The 19,388-nt window shown below is 41.1% G+C and overlaps 2 protein-coding genes across 2 annotated transcripts; both read left to right on the top strand.

The window, feature by feature from the left end:
• The first annotated feature begins 6,897 nt into the window (after positions 1–6,897).
• On the top strand, positions 6,898–9,669 carry LOC115778191 (transcription factor 7-like 1). The gene is made up of 7 exons (XM_030726249.1): positions 6,898–7,059; positions 7,716–7,990; positions 8,168–8,324; positions 8,458–8,565; positions 8,686–8,725; positions 8,967–9,327; positions 9,645–9,669. Exons 2-7 carry the CDS (start codon positions 7,716–7,718, stop codon positions 9,667–9,669), a joined length of 966 nt encoding a protein of 321 aa, XP_030582109.1. The 5' UTR covers positions 6,898–7,059.
• On the top strand, positions 9,536–15,099 carry LOC115778036 (transcription factor 7-like 1-B). The gene is made up of 17 exons (XM_030726064.1): positions 9,536–9,731; positions 9,970–10,031; positions 10,209–10,365; positions 10,499–10,606; positions 10,727–10,766; positions 11,008–11,354; positions 11,686–11,772; positions 12,011–12,072; positions 12,250–12,406; positions 12,540–12,647; positions 12,768–12,807; positions 13,049–13,395; positions 13,727–13,813; positions 14,052–14,113; positions 14,291–14,447; positions 14,581–14,688; positions 14,809–15,099. The coding sequence occupies exons 2-17, from the start codon at positions 10,000–10,002 to the stop codon at positions 14,863–14,865; spliced, it is 1,956 nt and encodes a 651-aa protein (XP_030581924.1). The 5' UTR covers positions 9,536–9,731; positions 9,970–9,999; the 3' UTR covers positions 14,866–15,099.
• The last annotated feature ends 4,289 nt before the right edge of the window (positions 15,100–19,388 follow it).

Raw genomic sequence — 19,388 nt, 5'->3', positions numbered from 1 at the left:
CCTATGGGGGCAGCACTGCCCCCTATCGGTGAGGAACGATACTTTCTGCCTCACCGTGTGTATTTTCACCGTGTATTTATGACCGGTCACCAGAGGTGACCATTTTAGGTATCTGTACATTACTTTAGTATTTATTTTTCTGAGTAGTTTTTACTTTTACTCCCTACATTTTTACACAAGTATCTGTACTTTCTACTTCTTACATTTTCAAAACAGACTCGTTACTTTTTAACACGTCAGGGTGAATTTTGCACTTCCGGTCAGTGCGCCGTCAAACATCAAACGATCTGAGCTTAAACGGAGGAATAAAAACACATAACAAACAATCATACTGGCGTATCCTCCATCACCGGGGCTGATCTTATCGGGTACAAAGGGATTAAATACGCAAACCCATATAATTTCTGTATCACTTATAGCGCTATAATCAGGGGTTACAGCGGGCCGGACCGAGTCCGTAAGTTGTGCTCGCGGTACATAAACAGCTTAGCTAGCGCTACTGAAGAAGAGCGAGCATAAAGGGAGTGGCAGGTAAATGCAACGTTTCTAAATGCTCAACAAATATCAGCAAACACACAAAGTGTGTGCAGTTTGTCACACAGTGTGTCTGCTAGCTAAAAGAAGAGCTGCTGTATTTCAGGGAGAGCAAAGAGAGAGAAGTTCACTCAGAGATGTAAGATAGAGGACAGCAGAGGAAGAAGAGAGGTTAGATTTAAAGGTAAGGAGTGCAAAACAAACTGAAGTATGCTGACTTTGTGTAATTCAAAGATTCTATGAAAATACTGCAGTTTAGTGTGTAATAAACAGGTCAGCTTGCTCTACTGTATTTACAGTAAAGCTCTGTGTTGGTGCACAGAGGCTGTGTTCATGGTCAGAGTTACAGGTTACATCAGTGCAGCAGAGATGAGTCTGAATCAAAGCTGCTGATGCTGAGATTCATTAACTGAAACCAACATTTCTACAGCCTGTATGCTGTCAGTGTAGGGGATGGAGATCAGCTCAGATAGCTGTGAAATACTGGGTTACATCTTTGTGAATTCAGTTCATCCACACAGAGCAGTAAACCTCAGAGCAGCAGCAGGTCAGCTGATCACAGCCTGCACACCAACATCATTTACTGCAGCTCACAACAGAAAGCAGTGATTCTTCTCCCCATGCAGAGCCACTACAGCTGATCTTAGGGTTCCTCCACCTTCTGAATCCCACTGTAACCCCTGAGTATCCTCATGTTTGTGTTTTGGTGGAGGCACAGTCACCCTCTACTATGGAGGACACAGAGAACAGAGCTGTGTTTAAATTCCCTTTCACAGTTTGTGTCCTACATAACAGATTCAAGCTGAGTGCATTCATTAGAATTAAAATTTAGATTGGAATAATGTTTGTATTCTCATGTATTATTTTATATTATTACAATATATTAGGTGTGGGACTCGATTAAAAAAAATAATCGAATTAATTAGGAGCTTTGTAATTAATTAATCGAAATTAATTGCACTTTAATCACATTTCAGTATTTAACATGATAAATATTAATTTAAGTTTGGCTGATGAGTGAATCAATATACATAAGCTTAAACTTCAAAATTTTGTTTATTTTCCCACCAGTCTACTACACAGACCAACGAAGGGTGGAAGTGCTCCTGTGATAAGCAAACTCCTGAAATTAAAGTTAAGCATCATAACTGGATAGTTTAATTCAACATTAATGTCTCACTTAATATAGTTGGAAATTAATCATTAGCTCAGCTGTATTCCTTGATGTTGAAATGTGTTATGCTTGTTTTAACAGCTTATTTTGAATAAAATAATTAAAATTAAACCACAAAAAGGAGAAAAAGTTCATTCTCCGTTTAATCAGCTGCTTTTACATAGCTGTGCTTTGCACTCACGGTTGCTAGGCAACATGAGCTACGCTGAGGTGAGGGCAGGTGACGCTGATATGAAGGCTAGCCGCTCACTTCCGGCCTTTGCAGCCTTCGTGGGCTGCGAAGGGGTCGGGGCCGGGTCCTTCGAAGGATGCGGCCCCTGAATTTGGACATTGTACGTCGATATAATCTGTATGCCTGGAACGCGTGCACTGAGAAACGTTCCACGGTGCAAAGTGTGATTAAAATGCGTTAAAAATGTTTAATTCGTGATTTTACCCATAATTAATTAATCGAAATTAACGCGTTAAAGTCCCACCCCTAAATAATATATAATGAGGTTCAGTAAAAATAGCAGGTAGAAACGTCCTCCAAAGAACTACTTTTACTTTCTTACTTTGAGTAAATTTCAGAGCCTGTACTATTTTACTTTTACTTAAGTAAAGAAGTTGAACCAGTACTTCGACTTTTACCAAAGTATTTTTTAACACAAGTACTTGCACTTCTACTTAAGTATAGAATGTCAGTACTTTTGCCACCGCTGCCGGTCACAAAGCATAAACATGTCACAAACATTCATCCAGTATATTAGACAGACTGTGGAACATCAGAATGTGTGCACATGCGTAATCAAACATGTATATTGGCTATATAAAGAGAGACAGCAATGGGCATGCGCCAACCACCTGCTTCATTTGTTGTATGTGACACAGCACTGCACTGCCTCATCCCGCATTTTTTCCATGTGTTTGAACTGGCAATGCATACAGTAAATTCCGTGAGATTGACCGTTAAAGTGTTGAAATAATTCAGAAAACAGTTTTATAGAACAGTCAAGTAGTCAAATGTATTTTCTCTTATTATTGTTAGTATTTTACTTGTCATGATGACAGGAGAGGCACTGCCTCACCCGACTGCACGTCACTGATGTTTACGTATTTGTCTATGGAGGACATACAGTACCGGGCGGTGTTTTCAAACTTGTGCATGCTCACCTGCAAGTCCCCCAAAAATCCCAACTGCAGCGCACGTAAGAGAAGCTGATCAAGTATTTTTGACACTTTTTCCATGTGGCAAGTAGAGCTGCCCAGGGACTACCCACTCTACCACTGCTGCTCTTTAAATGTTTATAAATGTAAATATAAATAAATATGTTTATTCATTTTTTTTATACCAGCTGGTTAAAGAATCTATATGGTATTTAGCTTCTAGACTTCTTATTGGTAACACTGAGCATGTTTGAGCTGCTTTGTGTTTTTCCAGTATTGCTGGTTAATTTACAGACTGGCACCTTGTTGCCTGCAGCTTTTTCTTTTCTTTCCTTTTCTTTTTTTGAGATCCAGTTTCTAATGCTTTGACAGGGTGTGGGTTTGGAGATTTAACTCTGAAACAGACACATAAGCTCTAACAAATACTATATCTACATGATACTCTACACAATTGTCCTAACTCCTTGCCCAAGAAAGTTGAAGCTTTTTTTTTTTTTGAGGAGAGCAGGCGGCAAATGCAAATTGGGAAGCAATAGTTATCAAAATGCCTTCAGGATTGTTGTACAGGCTGCACAATGCTACTGAAAAATAGACACATGTAAAAATACAAAAAACAAAAAGTACTACACCCCTGATATCAATAAAGGAAATTTGAAATAAAATGCAGAACTCAAACAAAAAAAATTGTAGAAAAATACTAAATGACCCATAAAAAACTGCAGCCCATTGAATGGGGCATCACAATGCTGCAGATACTCTGTGGGCATGTATATCTGTTCATTATACTCACTTACTCAGCTCACTGCTACTGCTTTTCTGTGGTTACTCAACAGCTTAATACAGCTCACAGATAATAATAACGATAATTATTATTACAATAATATTCAGTTATGGTCGGAAGTTTGCATCCACTCATCATAGGCATGAATGTCATGGTAATTTGGGGTTTTAACGATTTCTTTGAACTGTTCTTTTACCAGGGTGCAATGATTGTACAGCATACATCTGTAACAACTAAAAACAGGAATTGGGTGCACGCATTTGAATTTATTTTGGATTTTCTCTAATCCAAACAGGTTCAAAAGTATACACAGAGGCTCAAATATATGCATACTCCCCCATTAGTATTTGGTTAAATGTCCCTTAAGAAGTTGCTCTGCGACCACACACTTTTGGTAGCCATCAACAAGCGTCAACAGGCACAATTCTGGCTGGATAGTTGACCATTCTTAGCAGAGTTGGTAGATTTTGTCAAGGTGAGTGGTGTGGCAGGCAGTTAGGATCAAAATGCAGGACTTGGTGGACAGACACAAACCTAAAGTGGCTTTATTACCGAGTTCTCAGGCTGCATGCAAAAATCCTCCAAGGAGCAGAACTTGGGCAAAACCAAAAACCAAGAATCTTTATGCTAAACAAGGAACAGACAAACACACCACCACGATGGGATGACGGCGGCAAAGATCCGAACCACTGGAAGGCCATTCTAGCAGCTATGTGTTAGCCTTCTTTATCTGTTCCAAAAACAGTCCTGATGTGTGTTTGGGATCATTGTCCTGCTGGATCACCAAACTGTGTTCAAGTTTCAACTGTAGCTGTTGATTTGAGGTGAAGCTGAAGAATTTGGAGGTAGGCCTCCTCCATACTTATTCCATCCACTGTACCAGTACCAGCCCCAGAGCATGATGCTATCACCACCATGCTTGACAGCTGGTTCAGTGTTCTCAGGTTTGAAACTCTTACCTTTACTCCTTCAAACATAACTCTTGTCACTGTGGCCAAACAGCTCAATCTTTGTCTCGTCTGACCATAAAATTTTTCTCCAGAAAGCATTTAGCTTGTCTGTGTGGGCAGCTGCAAATTCCAGCTGAGAAAATCCAAAATAAATTCAAACTTGGGTTCCCAAGTCATGTACAATCATTCCACCCTGGAAAAAGAACAGCTTAAAGAAATCATTATAAGCCTTCTGTCCCTTCTAGGGGAACGTCAGGTCTTGTTTGGTCACAGAATGATGTGATGATATGATATTGTTGCCATTTTTATGCATCTTTCCAGTAAAAAAATATTACTAAAACATCATTTTAACAAACATCTTCTCATAGTCTTGCTTTGTCATTGGACTCCATTTTGTTGACTTAATAGTCACCTAAACCTCAGTCATTGGTTCGTAGCACCCATGACTAATGGATCGAAGGGCACTCAGCGGACTGCATACCTCGCCCACCCCTTCTTTGTGTTCTCTCTTGAAAGTCAATAATGAAGAAATACAGAAAACATAAACACCCACCCAGCCCAAATTTCATTGACCACTCTGTGGTAGAGGGGGAGGGGCCAAGTTGCACATCTTAGGTACCTTCAACTCACCTAGGGCACCAAAATGGTGAGAGCTGGCTCTGTTATTAAGCATCATTATGTGATTGAAGTATTTAACCAACCTGATGAAATGGAGCATTTATCCTTTATAAAAGAACAAAGCTTTGTAAATGAACTACAGCTGTTTTCGTCGATAATTGACTGTCACGGTCCTGGGCTGGTGGTCCAGTGTTTTGTGTAGTTCTGTTTTGCTGTATCTTTTTGGCTTGTGTGTGTTCTTAGTGTTTCTCACTGTTTAGGTTCTCTGTTGGTTTAGGTTTTGTATTCAGTTCTAGGGTTTGCGTTATTGCTTTCATTCGGTTTTCCTGGGTCCTTGTCTTCCTGTGTCTGTGTTCCTGTCAGACTGTCAGTTCCTCTGAAACATTTACTGTAGCATCACAATGATCTGTATGAAGCTTTAGACACAGAACACACTTTGGATGGAAAAATGTCTGGATCAGAAGATGTGAATGAGTGAAGATGAGGCTGAAACAATTCTAAGACTTGAAAACTGAACTAAATTGATTTAAAGGGACTTAAATCAACAGTTTGAAAGTTATGATGTCTGTAATTCATTGAAAATCACCTTAATCGGTGATCATAGGCTGTATAACCGATTCGCAATCCGTGCCAGAGTCCACCTGAATTCTCCATTAAAAAAAAATAAATAAATAAAAAACAAGTAGGGCGCCTGGCTGGCGGCCACATGAATATTCCGCGTTGCGGTGCGGGCGGCGAGGGCTGGAGTCCCGGTCCGTCGCCAATATGCCCGCATGTCTTCCCCTGGATCTTTTCCTGTCTCTCTACACTGCCCATAAAAGCCGCTGTGGCCAAAAATGAAAAAAAAAAATGAACTGCATAAAGTGCAGCAAAATGAGTTTTTAATTAAATAAAAACTGACCGGAGGTCAGCTTCGGCCCCGGGTCTGCTGCTGTCTCAGTCACGAACACACAGGTCGGTCAGTAAACTCAGAGCTGTTTCTCCACATTTTTATCTTCACTTTCTGTCTCCTGCATTTTGTCCGTCAGGCCGCAGCTGAATAATTAACTTTTATGAATTAAATGTGAAACTAGGATTCAGCTTCATCTGATGGAGATTCAAGTTGTGTAAATGATGAGAGCAGATATTATAAAAGAAATGATAATATCTTATAACAAACTTTTATTCAGTCTATAATGATGACAGAGTGGATCAGGCTGATTAAAGTGACTCGTCATGTTCCACACTAACACGTGCGATCCTCCATCCGTACGATTAAAATGGAGGCTCCGCTCTTTATTTTCCCGTTGCCATGGTGAATACTGATACACGCGCTAAATCAGGGTGATCATACTTGTTGATTGAACTAACTCTGATCAGCTGTTCTGGAAGGAAACTCAACAACAGAAAACAGCAGGGTTTTTTAAATAAATAAATTGCTCCAAACAGAAACAAAAATGAGGATTTCTGAGGACTGTTTTGTGTCTGTGCTTATAATTTGGTTTCTAAGGGAATAAGGATTCTGATATGTACTGTGGGCTCAGTGGGGGCCCACCAACTCCTGGAGTCCCTGAGGACCTTGATCTAGCCATAAAGAAAGATTATAGACGAGGAGCTGCTGGAAACAGGCAGGAGTGGAATGGAATGTTCAGAAGTGATGTCACAATGTAGCTCCTCTGCAGTGTTCTATAGAACCCGAGACATCAAACACATCTTGTCTTTAGGTCTCGGGACATCAAAGCCAAAATGTTTTTGATATCTCGGGTTTAGACTGAAATGATTCACTTCATCGTTGAACTTCGGCGTGTGAACACCTGCTTTTCAGCGCTCCAAAAACAAAGATTTTAAAAGAACAAATCCGTTTCTGATTATCATTTGTAAGTACTCACACAGATCCTTTTAAGGTTATTTAGGTTTATGCAATGAAACTTCTCAATAATACACTTTTAAGCCACATATTTTTTGCTTTTGTAACTTTAATCTGCAGAGTATTGTGTTACTACAATACTTACTATATTTCCCTCTCTGCAATATAGTTCATTTTAATCAGTTATCAAATTATAGATGTCAGTATTTTAATGTTGTAACTGGTGGAGCTGAAGTTGAGCTAAGAATAGAGGAAATTTGTTGAATCGAATCAAATTATAAATACTCATCTGCCTTGTTGGTATTATTAAATATTTCTCGTCCGATAATTAATGCAGCTTATATATTTAATAAAGGTGGCTTGGTTTCAGTTAGTTCATAAATACAACACTTTTAAAGGTATTTGACTTCTTTATTTAATGTTAAATACTTCACTTAAAGTTTTTGTTAAATACTCTAAAACTAACTGATTTAGCTGGAAAGTACATCTTGTTCCCACATAATACTTGTCCTTAGTTCAGTTCTGTATAATGTATAATATAAAAAGTCAGTCCCATTCTGAGAGGATCATCAGTACCTCCTATGAATGTGTGCTACAGGATCCCAGACAGACTTTGTCATTCTTCTGTTCAGACTAACTAACATAAACCCTCTCTCTGTCACTAAGATGGACATTAACGAAAAACTCGAGTGTATCATGGAGGGGATGGATTGTGAAGCATCCATTCTTACGGATGCTGTACCTGACCAGTTGAGGGAAACACCAAATCCTCCACCTCCAGCTTCTGTCCCTGCTGGCACACCCGCCGCACCCCAGCCAGCAGCACCAACCACCCTAACCCCAATGACTGCTCCCCCCACCTTGATGCCAGCTTACCTGTACAGTCAGCCAGGGACAGGTAGCCAGGGACAGATGCAGAACCTGCGTCCTGCTGGAGTACTGTAAGTAAAACACACAAACACACAAGTCAACACAGCTGCTGAACAGCTGATGTGCAGGTATCTGTCATTTAGCTGTAGATGCCTGCATGAATTATTGTACTCAGCCTCTTAACTCACTTAACTCACAGCTGCACACAGTGGTAACATGCACTCTTACTCTGTGTTTTCCTCCTGTAGAAAGAGGAAGCGTCATGAGCAGCAGGATGAGGATCGGCCGTACATCAAGAAGCCGCCAAATGCCTTCATGCTCTTTTTGAAGGAGCAGAGGGCAAAGGTGAAGGCGGAATTAAATATAAATAGGAATGAGGCTGTGAATGCAGCCGTAGGAGAGAGGGTAAGTGTGAAACTCTGTGTAGATTTATGCATCTGTTAATGTTTTATGCTCATGTTTGTGCATGTGTACCAGCTGTCCTGTAGTTATGTGTAGTAGCAGTGTATATGCTGACAGTGTGTTCCTCTGCCCACAGTGGAAGTCGCTCTCAGAGGATCAACAGGCCAAATATTATAAGCAGGCTGAGGAGGAAAGAATGCTCCATGCACAACAGCATCCAGAGTGGTCTCCTAAAGACAACTACGTATGTCCAAAGTGAAAACACACAAGTCATACATGTCCACATTACTGCACTGAAACTGATAAAACACTCACTGCATGGCTCGTATCAGCTCATAAAAAGTCTGATGTGTTTGTTTTTTAGGGCAAAAAGAAGAGAGTTCAGCGTTCCACCTGCAGCACAGGTAAGAGGACATTTCTGGGACTCACAGTGATTTTTTTTCATGTTAAATGTGATGAAAACCAGACAAAAAATGAATCTTACTGGATCAGACCAAAGATTGTAAATTCTGTACATTTCAACAAATGAAAATTTATTTGGGAAAAATTTTTAAGCTTTACTGAGACATGTTTAGCACTTGGAGTGATACTGAACCTGTTTTTAAAAGTCTCTGAAGACTCACTGCATTTTTGTTTGTGTTGCAGCATCTGCATCCAAACCTGTAAAGGAAGCTCAAGAGGCCAAGTGGACAAGTTTCAATGTCCCTGTGTGTGGCACGTTCCAGTTGCCTCAAGTAAATCAGGTCCTCCCTGCTTCTGATGCAAACTCCCATGCATCCACATCATTGGCTTCCTACGCTGGACCAAGTCAACCCCAGACAGAAGCAATCTTCTCTGACGACACTGGAGAGGATCTACTATCAATACCTGAACACCGTGATCCCCTCCTTCCTGCGCCACAGCCGCTGGAGCCCGTCTGTCATTACTCAGACCCCCACACTGGGCCTCAAGGGGATCAGATCAGCCCTGATTCCCCTCCATCCACTGATGTGGTAAGAAACGCAGAGTTAGTGACAAATGTCATTAGAGTTTTATTGATACAGGTACTTAAACCTGTTGAATGCTTCATGCCAAATGAAGGAGAAAAGGCCCTTTCTTTCTCTTTTACCCGTGTATAACTGTGGTGTGAAGCTTTGCTGATCAGTAAATGAATCATTGCCAAAGTGAAGCTGTCAAAAACAATGAAAACTATGAATGAATGCAGATTTATGCAGATGTGCTCCTCACACTGATCACTGCACTCTGTGGTGCTCATCATGTGGTCTTTGAAATGCTGTACTGTGTCAGTATTATGGATTTTAAACCTTCTCTATCCCTCCACAGAACCTGTTGTATCAGAGGCCTGTAAACGGCGTCCCCACAGCAGCGGCAGCAGCAGCCACTGTACCTCTTGCTGCTCCTTCAAACACAGTAAGCTCCTGTTCGCACACTGTGGTCTCCCACATATTACTGACCTCTGTGAGCCTCAGCAGAAACATTCAGGCATATTACGATTATTCACGTGCATATTTTTTTCATCTCACAGATGTAGCATGTTCAGTTTCAGTGTTTTTGTCTAAAAAAAAGAGGGTAAATTCTGCCACTTGGTGGATAGATGACACTATTGCAGCTTGTGTGACCACCTGTTCTGTGGTTTTTGTGTTTCCAGAGTAGCAACGTGCTCAGGATTCCTGATCGCATGATGCAGAACCTGCGTCCTGCTGGAGTACTGTAAGTAAAACACACAAACACACAAGTCAACACAGCTGCTGAACAGCTGATGTGCAGGTATCTGTCATTTAGCTGTAGATGCCTGCATGAATTATTGTACTCAGCCTCTTAACTCACTTAACTCACAGCTGCACACAGTGGTAACATGCACTCTTACTCTGTGTTTTCCTCCTGTAGAAAGAGGAAGCGTGATGAGCAGCAGGATGAGGATCGGCCGTACATCAAGAAGCCGCCAAATGCCTTCATGCTCTTTTTGAAGGAGCAGAGGGCAAAGGTGAAGGCAGAATTAAATATAAATAGGAATGAGGCTGTGAATGCAGCCGTAGGAGAGAGGGTAAGTGTGAAACTCTGTGTAGATTTATGCATCTGTTAATGTTTTATGCTCATGTTTGTGCATGTGTACCAGCTGTCCTGTAGTTATGTGTAGTAGCAGTGTATATGCTGACAGTGTGTTCCTCTGCCCACAGTGGAAGTCGCTCTCAGAGGATCAACAGGCCAAATATTATAAGCAGGCTGAGGAGGAAAGAATGCTCCATGCACAACAGCATCCAGAGTGGTCTCCTAAAGACAACTACGTATGTCCAAAGTGAAAACACACAAGTCATACATGTCCACATTACTGCACTGAAACTGATAAAACACTCACTGCATGGCTCGTATCAGCTCATAAAAAGTCTGATGTGTTTGTTTTTTAGGGCAAAAAGAAGAGAGTTCAGCGTTCCACCTGCAGCACAGGTAAGAGGACATTTCTGGGACTCACAGTGATTTTTTTTCATGTTAAATGTGATGAAAACCAGACAAAAAATGAATCTTACTGGATCAGACCAAAGATTGTAAATTCTGTACATTTCAACAAATGAAAATTTATTTGGGAAAAATTTTTAAGCTTTACTGAGACATGTTTAGCACTTGGAGTGATACTGAACCTGTTTTTAAAAGTCTCTGAAGACTCACTGCATTTTTGTTTGTGTTGCAGCATCTGCATCCAAACCTGTAAAGGAAGCTCAAGAGGCCAAGTGGACAAGTTTCAATGTCCCTGTGTGTGGCACGTTCCAGTTGCCTCAAGTAAATCAGGTCCTCCCTGCTTCTGATGCAAACTCCCATGCATCCACATCATTGGCTTCCTACGCTGGACCAAGTCAACCCCAGACAGAAGCAATCTTCTCTGACGACACTGGAGAGGATCTACTATCAATACCTGAACACCGTGATCCCCTCCTTCCTGCGCCACAGCCGCTGGAGCCCGTCTGTCATTACTCAGACCCCCACACTGGTCCTCAAGGGGATCAGATCAGCCCTGATTCCCCTCCATCCACTGATGTGGTAAGAAACACAGAGTTAGTGACAAATGTCATTAGAGTTTTATTGATACAGGTACTTAAACCTGTTGAATGCTTCATGCCAAATGAAAGAGAAAAGGCCCCTTCTTTCTCTTTTACCCGTGTATAACTGTGGTGTGAAGCTTTGCTGATCAGTAAATGAATCATTGCCAAAGTGAAGCTGTCAAAAACAATGAAAACTATGAATGAATGCAGATTTATGCAGATGTGCTCCTCACATTGATCACTGCACTCTGTGGTGCTCATCATGTGATCTTTGAAATGCTGTACTGTGTCAGTATTATGGATTTTAAACCTTCTCTATCCCTCCACAGAACCTGTTGTATCAGAGGCCTGTAAACGGCGTCCCCACAGCAGCAGCAGCAGCAGCCACTGTACCTCTTGCTGCTCCTTCAAACACAGTAAGCTCCTGTTCGCACACTGTGGTCTCCCACATATTACTGACCTCTGTGAGCCTCAGCAGAAACATTCAGGCATATTACGATTATTCACGTGCATATTTTTTTCATCTCACAGATGTAGCATGTTCAGTTTCAGTGTTTTTGTCTAAAAAAAAGAGGGTAAATTCTGCCACTTGGTGGATAGATGACACTATTGCAGCTTGTGTGACCACCTGTTCTGTGGTTTTTGTGTTTCCAGAGTAGCAACGTGCTCAGGATTCCTGATCGCATGATGCAGAACCTGCGTCCTGCTGGAGTACTGTAAGTAAAACACACAAACACACAAGTCAACACAGCTGCTGAACAGCTGATGTGCAGGTATCTGTCATTTAGCTGTAGATGCCTGCATGAATTATTGTACTCAGCCTCTTAACTCACTTAACTCACAGCTGCACACAGTGGTAACATGCACTCTTACTCTGTGTTTTCCTCCTGTAGAAAGAGGAAGCGTGATGAGCAGCAGGATGAGGATCGGCCGTACATCAAGAAGCCGCCAAATGCCTTCATGCTCTTTTTGAAGGAGCAGAGGGCAAAGGTGAAGGCGGAATTAAATATAAATAGGAATGAGGCTGTGAATGCAGCCGTAGGAGAGAGGGTAAGTGTGAAACTCTGTGTAGATTTATGCATCTGTTAATGTTTTATGCTCATGTTTGTGCATGTGTACCAGCTGTCCTGTAGTTATGTGTAGTAGCAGTGTATATGCTGACAGTGTGTTCCTCTGCCCACAGTGGAAGTCGCTCTCAGAGGATCAACAGGCCAAATATTATAAGCAGGCTGAGGAGGAAAGAATGCTCCATGCACAACAGCATCCAGAGTGGTCTCCTAAAGACAACTACGTATGTCCAAAGTGAAAACACACAAGTCATACATGTCCACATTACTGCACTGAAACTGATAAAACACTCACTGCATGGCTCGTATCAGCTCATAAAAAGTCTGATGTGTTTGTTTTTTAGGGCAAAAAGAAGAGAGTTCAGCGTTCCACCTGCAGCACAGGTAAGAGGACATTTCTGGGACTCACAGTGATTTTTTTTCATGTTAAATGTGATGAAAACCAGACAAAAAATGAATCTTACTGGATCAGACCAAAGATTGTAAATTCTGTACATTTCAACAAATGAAAACTTATTTGGGAAAAATTTTTAAGCTTTACTGAGACCTGTTTAGCACTTGGAGTGATACTGAACCTGTTTTTAAAAGTCTCTGAAGACTCACTGCATTTTTGTTTGTGTTGCAGCATCTGCATCCAAACCTGTAAAGGAAGCTGAAGAGGCCAAGTGGACAAGTTTCAATGTCCCTGTGTGTGGCACGTTCCAGTTGCCTCAAGTAAATCAGGTCCTCCCTGCTTCTGATGCAAACTCCCATGCATCCACATCATTGGCTTCCTACGCTGGACCAAGTCAACCCCAGACAGAAGCAATCTTCTCTGACGACACTGGAGAGGATCTACTATCAATACCTGAACACCGTGATCCCCTCCTTCCTGCGCCACAGCCGCTGGAGCCCGTCTGTCATTACTCAGACCCCCACACTGGTCCTCAAGGGGATCAGATCAGCCCTGATTCCCCTCCATCCACTGATGTGGTAAGAAACACAGAGTTAGTGACAAATGTCATTAGAGTTTTATTGATACAGGTACTTAAACCTGTTGAATGCTTCATGCCAAATGAAGGAGAAAAGGCCCTTTCTTTCTCTTTTACCCGTGTATAACTGTGGTGTGAAGCTTTGCTGATCAGTAAATGAATCATTGCCAAAGTGAAGCTGTAAAAAACAATGAAAACTATGAATGAATGCAGATTTATGCAGATGTGCTCCTCACATTGATCACTGCACTCTGTGGTGCTCATCATGTGATCTTTGAAATGCTGTACTGTGTCAGTATTATGGATTTTAAACCTTCTCTATCCCTCCACAGAACCTGTTGTATCAGAGGCCTGTAAACGGCGTCCCCACAGCAGCGGCAGCAGCAGCCACTGTACCTCTTGCTGCTCCTTCAAACACAGTAAGCTCCTGTTCGCACACTGTGGTCTCCCACATATTACTGACCTCTGTGAGCCTCAGCAGAAACATTCAGGCATATTACGATTATTCACGTGCATATTTTTTTCATCTCACAGATGTAGCATGTTCAGTTTCAGTGTTTTTGTCTAAAAAAAAGAGGGTAAATTCTGCCACTTGGTGGATAGATGACACTATTGCAGCTTGTGTGACCACCTGTTCTGTGGTTTTTGTGTTTCCAGAGTAGCAACGTGCTCAGGATTCCTGATCGCATGATGCAGAACCTGCGTCCTGCTGGAGTACTGTAAGTAAAACACACAAACACACAAGTCAACACAGCTGCTGAACAGCTGATGTGCAGGTATCTGTCATTTAGCTGTAGATGCCTGCATGAATTATTGTACTCAGCCTCTTAACTCACTTAACTCACAGCTGCACACAGTGGTAACATGCACTCTTACTCTGTGTTTTCCTCCTGTAGAAAGAGGAAGCGTCATGAGCAGCAGGATGAGGCTCAGCTGTACATCAAGAAGCCGCCAAATGCCTTCATGCTCTTTTTGAAGGAGCAGAGGGCAAAGGTGAAGGCAGAATTAAATATAAATAGGAATGCGGCTGTGAATGCAGCCGTAGGAGAGAGGGTAAGTGTGAAACTCTGTGTAGATTTATGCATCTGTTAATGTTTTATGCTCATGTTTGTGCATGTGTACCAGCTGTCCTGTAGTTATGTGTAGTAGCAGTGTATATGCTGACAGTGTGTTCCTCTGCCCACAGTGGAAGTCGCTCTCAGAGGATCAACAGGCCAAATATTATAAGCAGGCTGAGGAGGAAAGAATGCTCCATGCACAACAGCATCCAGAGTGGTCTCCTAAAGACAACTACGTATGTCCAAAGTGAAAACACACAAGTCATACATGTCCACATTACTGCACTGAAACTGATAAAACACTCACTGCATGGCTTGTATCAGCTCATAAAAAGTCTGATGTGTTTGTTTTTTAGGGCAAAAAGAAGAGAGTTCAGCGTTCCACCTGCAGCACATGTAAGAGGAGATTTTGACTGTTGGGTTTTAACTTTTTCATTTCCAGCCCCAACCGGTCGCGGCAGATGACCGCCCCTCCCTGAGCCTGGTTCTGCTGGAGGTTTCTTCCTGTTAAAAGGGAGTTTTTCCTTCCCACTGTCGCCACGTGCTTGCTCATAGGGGGTCGTTTTGACTGTTGGGTTTTAACTTTTTCACTTTCAAACTCTTTAACTTTGTTTTAACTGAGTCTTTTAGCACTACAGTATATGAAGTAGTGCAGTTGTACTGTATTGTTATTTTTGTTTTCTTCATATGGATAAATAAATACAAACTAAACAAAAGAGGTAGCTTTCTGTCAGTTTGTACAGTAGGATGAGATGGTATAGGAAGAACTAACTTGTGTTTTTGCTTGTCTGGCCTCATCGCTTCATGAATGTGATAAACTCATTTTATGTTTAGTTTTTTATCACAGTATTTTACTGATCCTATGATGTCTCCCCACAAAAATTGCTTTCAATTTGCATTTTTTAAACACTGCAGACCTTCAAACATTCATCATATGCCACATATCTTCTGTCAGTCTCCACTAGGTGTCAGGGAAAAGCTAGATAAAAACACACACATGCTTATCAGATTTAACCATAGTTATCAAAATTAGCTGTTCTATAATCAAAACATGCATGACTGTATTAAATGACTGATTACAAAGCTCAGCATGTCCCGTTGACTCTACAGTAGGACTCACATAGATTACACAAATGGTACATGACATCTCAGACTCATGTCCCCCAAATGAACTGCTGGGCCTGAGGAGGATGGTATTGTAGACATGAGCAATTTTAGCTCTCTACGTTTAAAAGTAATGTAGTTACTTTGCTATCAGTACTAGAGGTCATATTTTTAACAAAAGTGTGAGTTTTCTTCTGCCAGCCGAGACAGATGACTGCCTCTACCTGAGCCTGGTTCTGCTGGAGGTTTCTTCCTGTTAAAAGTTTTTCCTTCCCACTGTCTCCAAGTGCTTGCTCATAGGGGGTTGTTTTGACTGTTGGATTTTCTCTATTATTATCATAGGGTCTTTCCCTTACAATGTGAAGTGCATTGAGGTGACTGTTGCAATTTGGCGCTATATAAATAAAATTCAATTCAATTCAACACGGTAACCATGGATGAACAGTTGAGAGGCTAAGTCATGAAAGCTGTGGGCAGTTTTAACATTTACTATAACTTTACCTGCATTTTTGTGTATGTTGTAGCGTTAGCAGCAAAATTAGCCAGTTTGGCTAAACTAGCTTAACTACTTTTTCTGTGAGAAAACATTCTGGTAATTGTGGACATTTGCCTGAAATTATTTGTTAAAGTAGTCACATTTAGACATTAAAAACTGAAAAAGATTATGTTTCATGTTTTGCTAATACATAAGAGGCTAATATTAACCAAAGCCTTTCTATATCTAAAGTGATTAGCTCTGGCAGGGCCGGCTCAAGCCTGAAAGAGGCCCTATCCATTGCTGTTTCATGGTTTGTTTTTCAACAGGCTGTTACACAAGCCTGTTGAAAAACAATGTATTTCAGTATGATAAACATTGTAAAATTGTGTCATGGCAGTGACGCTGAGGAGGTTGGGACAAGAATCAGTAATGCCACATCTGATGTAGAGAACACAGGCCTTTTAGGAAATATGTCATTTTGGATGTCTGACCTGCTTTTGGACATGTTGGACATGCTGGTTTTTTTGTTTTTGTTTTTTTGTTTGTTTTGTTAACTTTTATTAGAACAAATCCTTGACATGGTCGAAAAAAGGCGACTGGACTTCTTTTTGTTTCTTGAAGACGTTTCACCTCTCATCCGAAAGGCTTCTTCAGTTCTCAACTAAATGGTGGAGAGACCCAGGTATTTAAACCCCTGTGGGCATAGTCCCCTGGAGGTGGTTATGACCCTCTATTGATCATGTGCTTGAACACATGTGCCCAGGTGTGAAGGGGGCGTGGGTCATATTTAATCAGTGGTTTCAGTTGAAACCAACTTAGGACTCCGCTCCATTGTTTCCTGTGGCCTATTGAGGTCACTGGAACAAAGGTGTGAATGGGGGTTGAGACGTCTGGGAAGGGAGCTCAGGACAGCACTGTAAGCGGGGGAAAGTTGGTGACGTAATCCACCTCCTCTGTTCAATGATGGTTGTTCACAGTGGACATAGATGGCTTCTTTCACTCCTCTTTCAAACCATCTGTTTTCCCTGTCCAAAATGTGGACATTGGCATCCTCAAAAGAGTGCCCTTTTTCCTTCAGATGCAGATGTACTGCTGAATCTTGTCCTGTCGAAGTGGCTCTTCTATGTTGTGCCATTCGTTTGTGAAGAGGCTGTTTGGTTTCACCAATGTAGAGGTCCGAGCACTCTTCACTGCACTGAACAGCATACACTACATCGCTGATCTTGTGTTATACAAGTGTCCTTCTGCAGTTTCAGAGTTGCTGTTATGTCCTCCATTAAGTTGACAGTTTTTGACCTCTGAATCCATTGTTCCAGGGTAGGTGGATGTGGTCTAAGCCAGTTTGCAATAATAACCTTATGAGCAATTAACACAAGGGCTCATAACATATATATTGCATCACTGTCTCCAGCAGCAAAGTTTATATCATCCAGAACTAAGCGGTAGACTTCCATGGTTGTATTTAAATTTAAAATTTTCCCTATTTCCTCTTTCACCCCTCCCAGTAGACTTTTACCATAGGGCATTCCCAAACTATGTGGGAAAAGTCTCCTATTTGTCCACACTTCCACCTGCAGAGGGCACTAGCATTATTATCATAACTGGCTATCACAATCGGGGTTTTAAAAAATCTCATTCTCAGTATCCAGCTAAACTCTCTCCAGTCTGGACTATTAAGACATTTATGCCATTTACTCCAAGAATCTTCCCAGCCAGCATCATTGATTAAAACATTAAGTTCCAATTCCCATTTATTCTTTACATGGAGAGTTCTCTCATCTTGATCAGTGCATAATTTCTGGTACAGAACCGAAATAATCTTTTTAAAATCTTTTTTCTCCTCTACTACATCAGTCCAAATTGTTCAAAATCGTCCTTTTTACTTTGTCTAGTTCCTCTTGATCTTGGAGATAATGCCTTATTTGGAAGAATCTGAAGAGGTCACTATTAACAATATTGTATTCAGTTTGAAGCTGGGAAAATGATTTTAATGTTGTCTCTGCAAATAATTGATTATTGTAATCAGTCCTTTGTCTCCCCATTTACCAAATCCCTCATCAAATTTAATAGGTGCAAAATCAACTAAGCCAGTTATTCTAGATGCTCGAGATAAAGAAAGTGGCAACCCGAATTTCTTCCTAACCTTTTCCCACACCCCTAGAGTAAACATTATCCTTTCATTTTGTATCTTTAGTTTTCACCATTGTTTTCTGTTTAAAAAGGGTAAATCTGCTATGGATATATTTGCTACAGAGCATTGCTCCACCTGTAACCATTTTGTATCTGTATCCAGCCTAATCCATGAAACCAGAGCCCTAAGCTGCGCCGCCCAATAATAACTTTTAAAATGTGGGAGGACTAGGCCGCCTAAGACTTTAGAAGAACAAAGAATTTTAAGTCTCATTCTCAGACGTTTGTTTTGCCAGATGAATCTAGATATGAGCCTGTCCAGCAGTTTAAAGGTGGTGTTAGGGACTACGACCGGGAGGGAGCCAAAGAGAAAAAGTAACCGTGGCAACACATTTATCCTGATCGTTCCCCCCCTGCCCACTAGAGACAGAGGGAGAATTTGCCATCTTTCCAAATCTTTTTTAATCTGAGATAAAAGCTTTCCATAATTGGCATTATATAGCTGGGGCGAGTTATCAGTCAATGTGACTCCCAAGTACCTAAAACCATCTTTTGGATGCATATGGCGAAGAGGACAGGTGAGACTGGGTTCCCCTGTCGCACATCCCTTTTTCAGAGCAGTAGCCATTTACACGAATCCTCGAAATTGGATTTTGGTTAAGAGTCGCAATCCAACTAATGAAAGTGGTATTAAATCCCATCTTGTCCATTTTATAGCATAGGTATTCCCAGTCCACCCTATCAAACACTTTCTCAGCGTCTAATGCTAAAAGCTTTGAGGGGTGACTGTCTTTTTAGCGAATGATTGAATATTTAATACTCTCCTTATATTATTTGATCCCAGTCGTCCAGCTATAAATCCAGTTTAATTTGGCTTTATTAGGTTTTTAAACACACTTGCATCCTATTTGCCAGAATTGAGCCTAAGATTTTTACATCATTCCCAAGAAGACCTATATGTCGATAGAAGGTGCACTTTTTAGGGTCTTTTCCCTCTTTATGTATTACTGCTATTATAGCTTCTGACCATCTTTTCAGGAATCATTTTCTTTTAGCACATAGTTAAATTCTGTACATAATAGGAGTAAGTTCTTTTATAAATACGGACATGCTGTTTTCATCCAAAAGATGTATATTTTTGCATAACTTTGAAAATCACCTAAATACTGACTAGTAAATAAGCCATTTGTAATATATAAATAATTATTATACAGCATACAGAAT

Source organism: Archocentrus centrarchus, chromosome 3 (genome assembly GCF_007364275.1).
Source record: "Archocentrus centrarchus isolate MPI-CPG fArcCen1 chromosome 3, fArcCen1, whole genome shotgun sequence".
NCBI lineage: Eukaryota > Metazoa > Chordata > Actinopteri > Cichliformes > Cichlidae > Archocentrus > Archocentrus centrarchus.
This window is presented reverse-complemented; position numbering and strand designations above follow the sequence as displayed.

Bases quoted from the DNA above. Each gene is read 5' to 3' on its own strand.
- LOC115778036 (XM_030726064.1), top strand. From the start codon at position 10,000: ATGATGCAGAACCTGCGTCCTGCTGGAGTACT. The intron at 10,366-10,498 runs GTAAGTGTGAAA...CTCTGCCCACAG, and splicing joins ATGCAGCCGTAGGAGAGAGG to TGGAAGTCGCTCTCAGAGGA. The intron at 10,607-10,726 runs GTATGTCCAAAG...TTTGTTTTTTAG, and splicing joins GGTCTCCTAAAGACAACTAC to GGCAAAAAGAAGAGAGTTCA.
- LOC115778191 (XM_030726249.1), top strand. From the start codon at position 7,716: ATGGACATTAACGAAAAACTCGAGTGTATCATGGAGGGGATGGATTGT. The intron at 7,991-8,167 runs GTAAGTAAAACA...TTCCTCCTGTAG, and splicing joins CTGCGTCCTGCTGGAGTACT to AAAGAGGAAGCGTCATGAGC. The intron at 8,566-8,685 runs GTATGTCCAAAG...TTTGTTTTTTAG, and splicing joins GGTCTCCTAAAGACAACTAC to GGCAAAAAGAAGAGAGTTCA.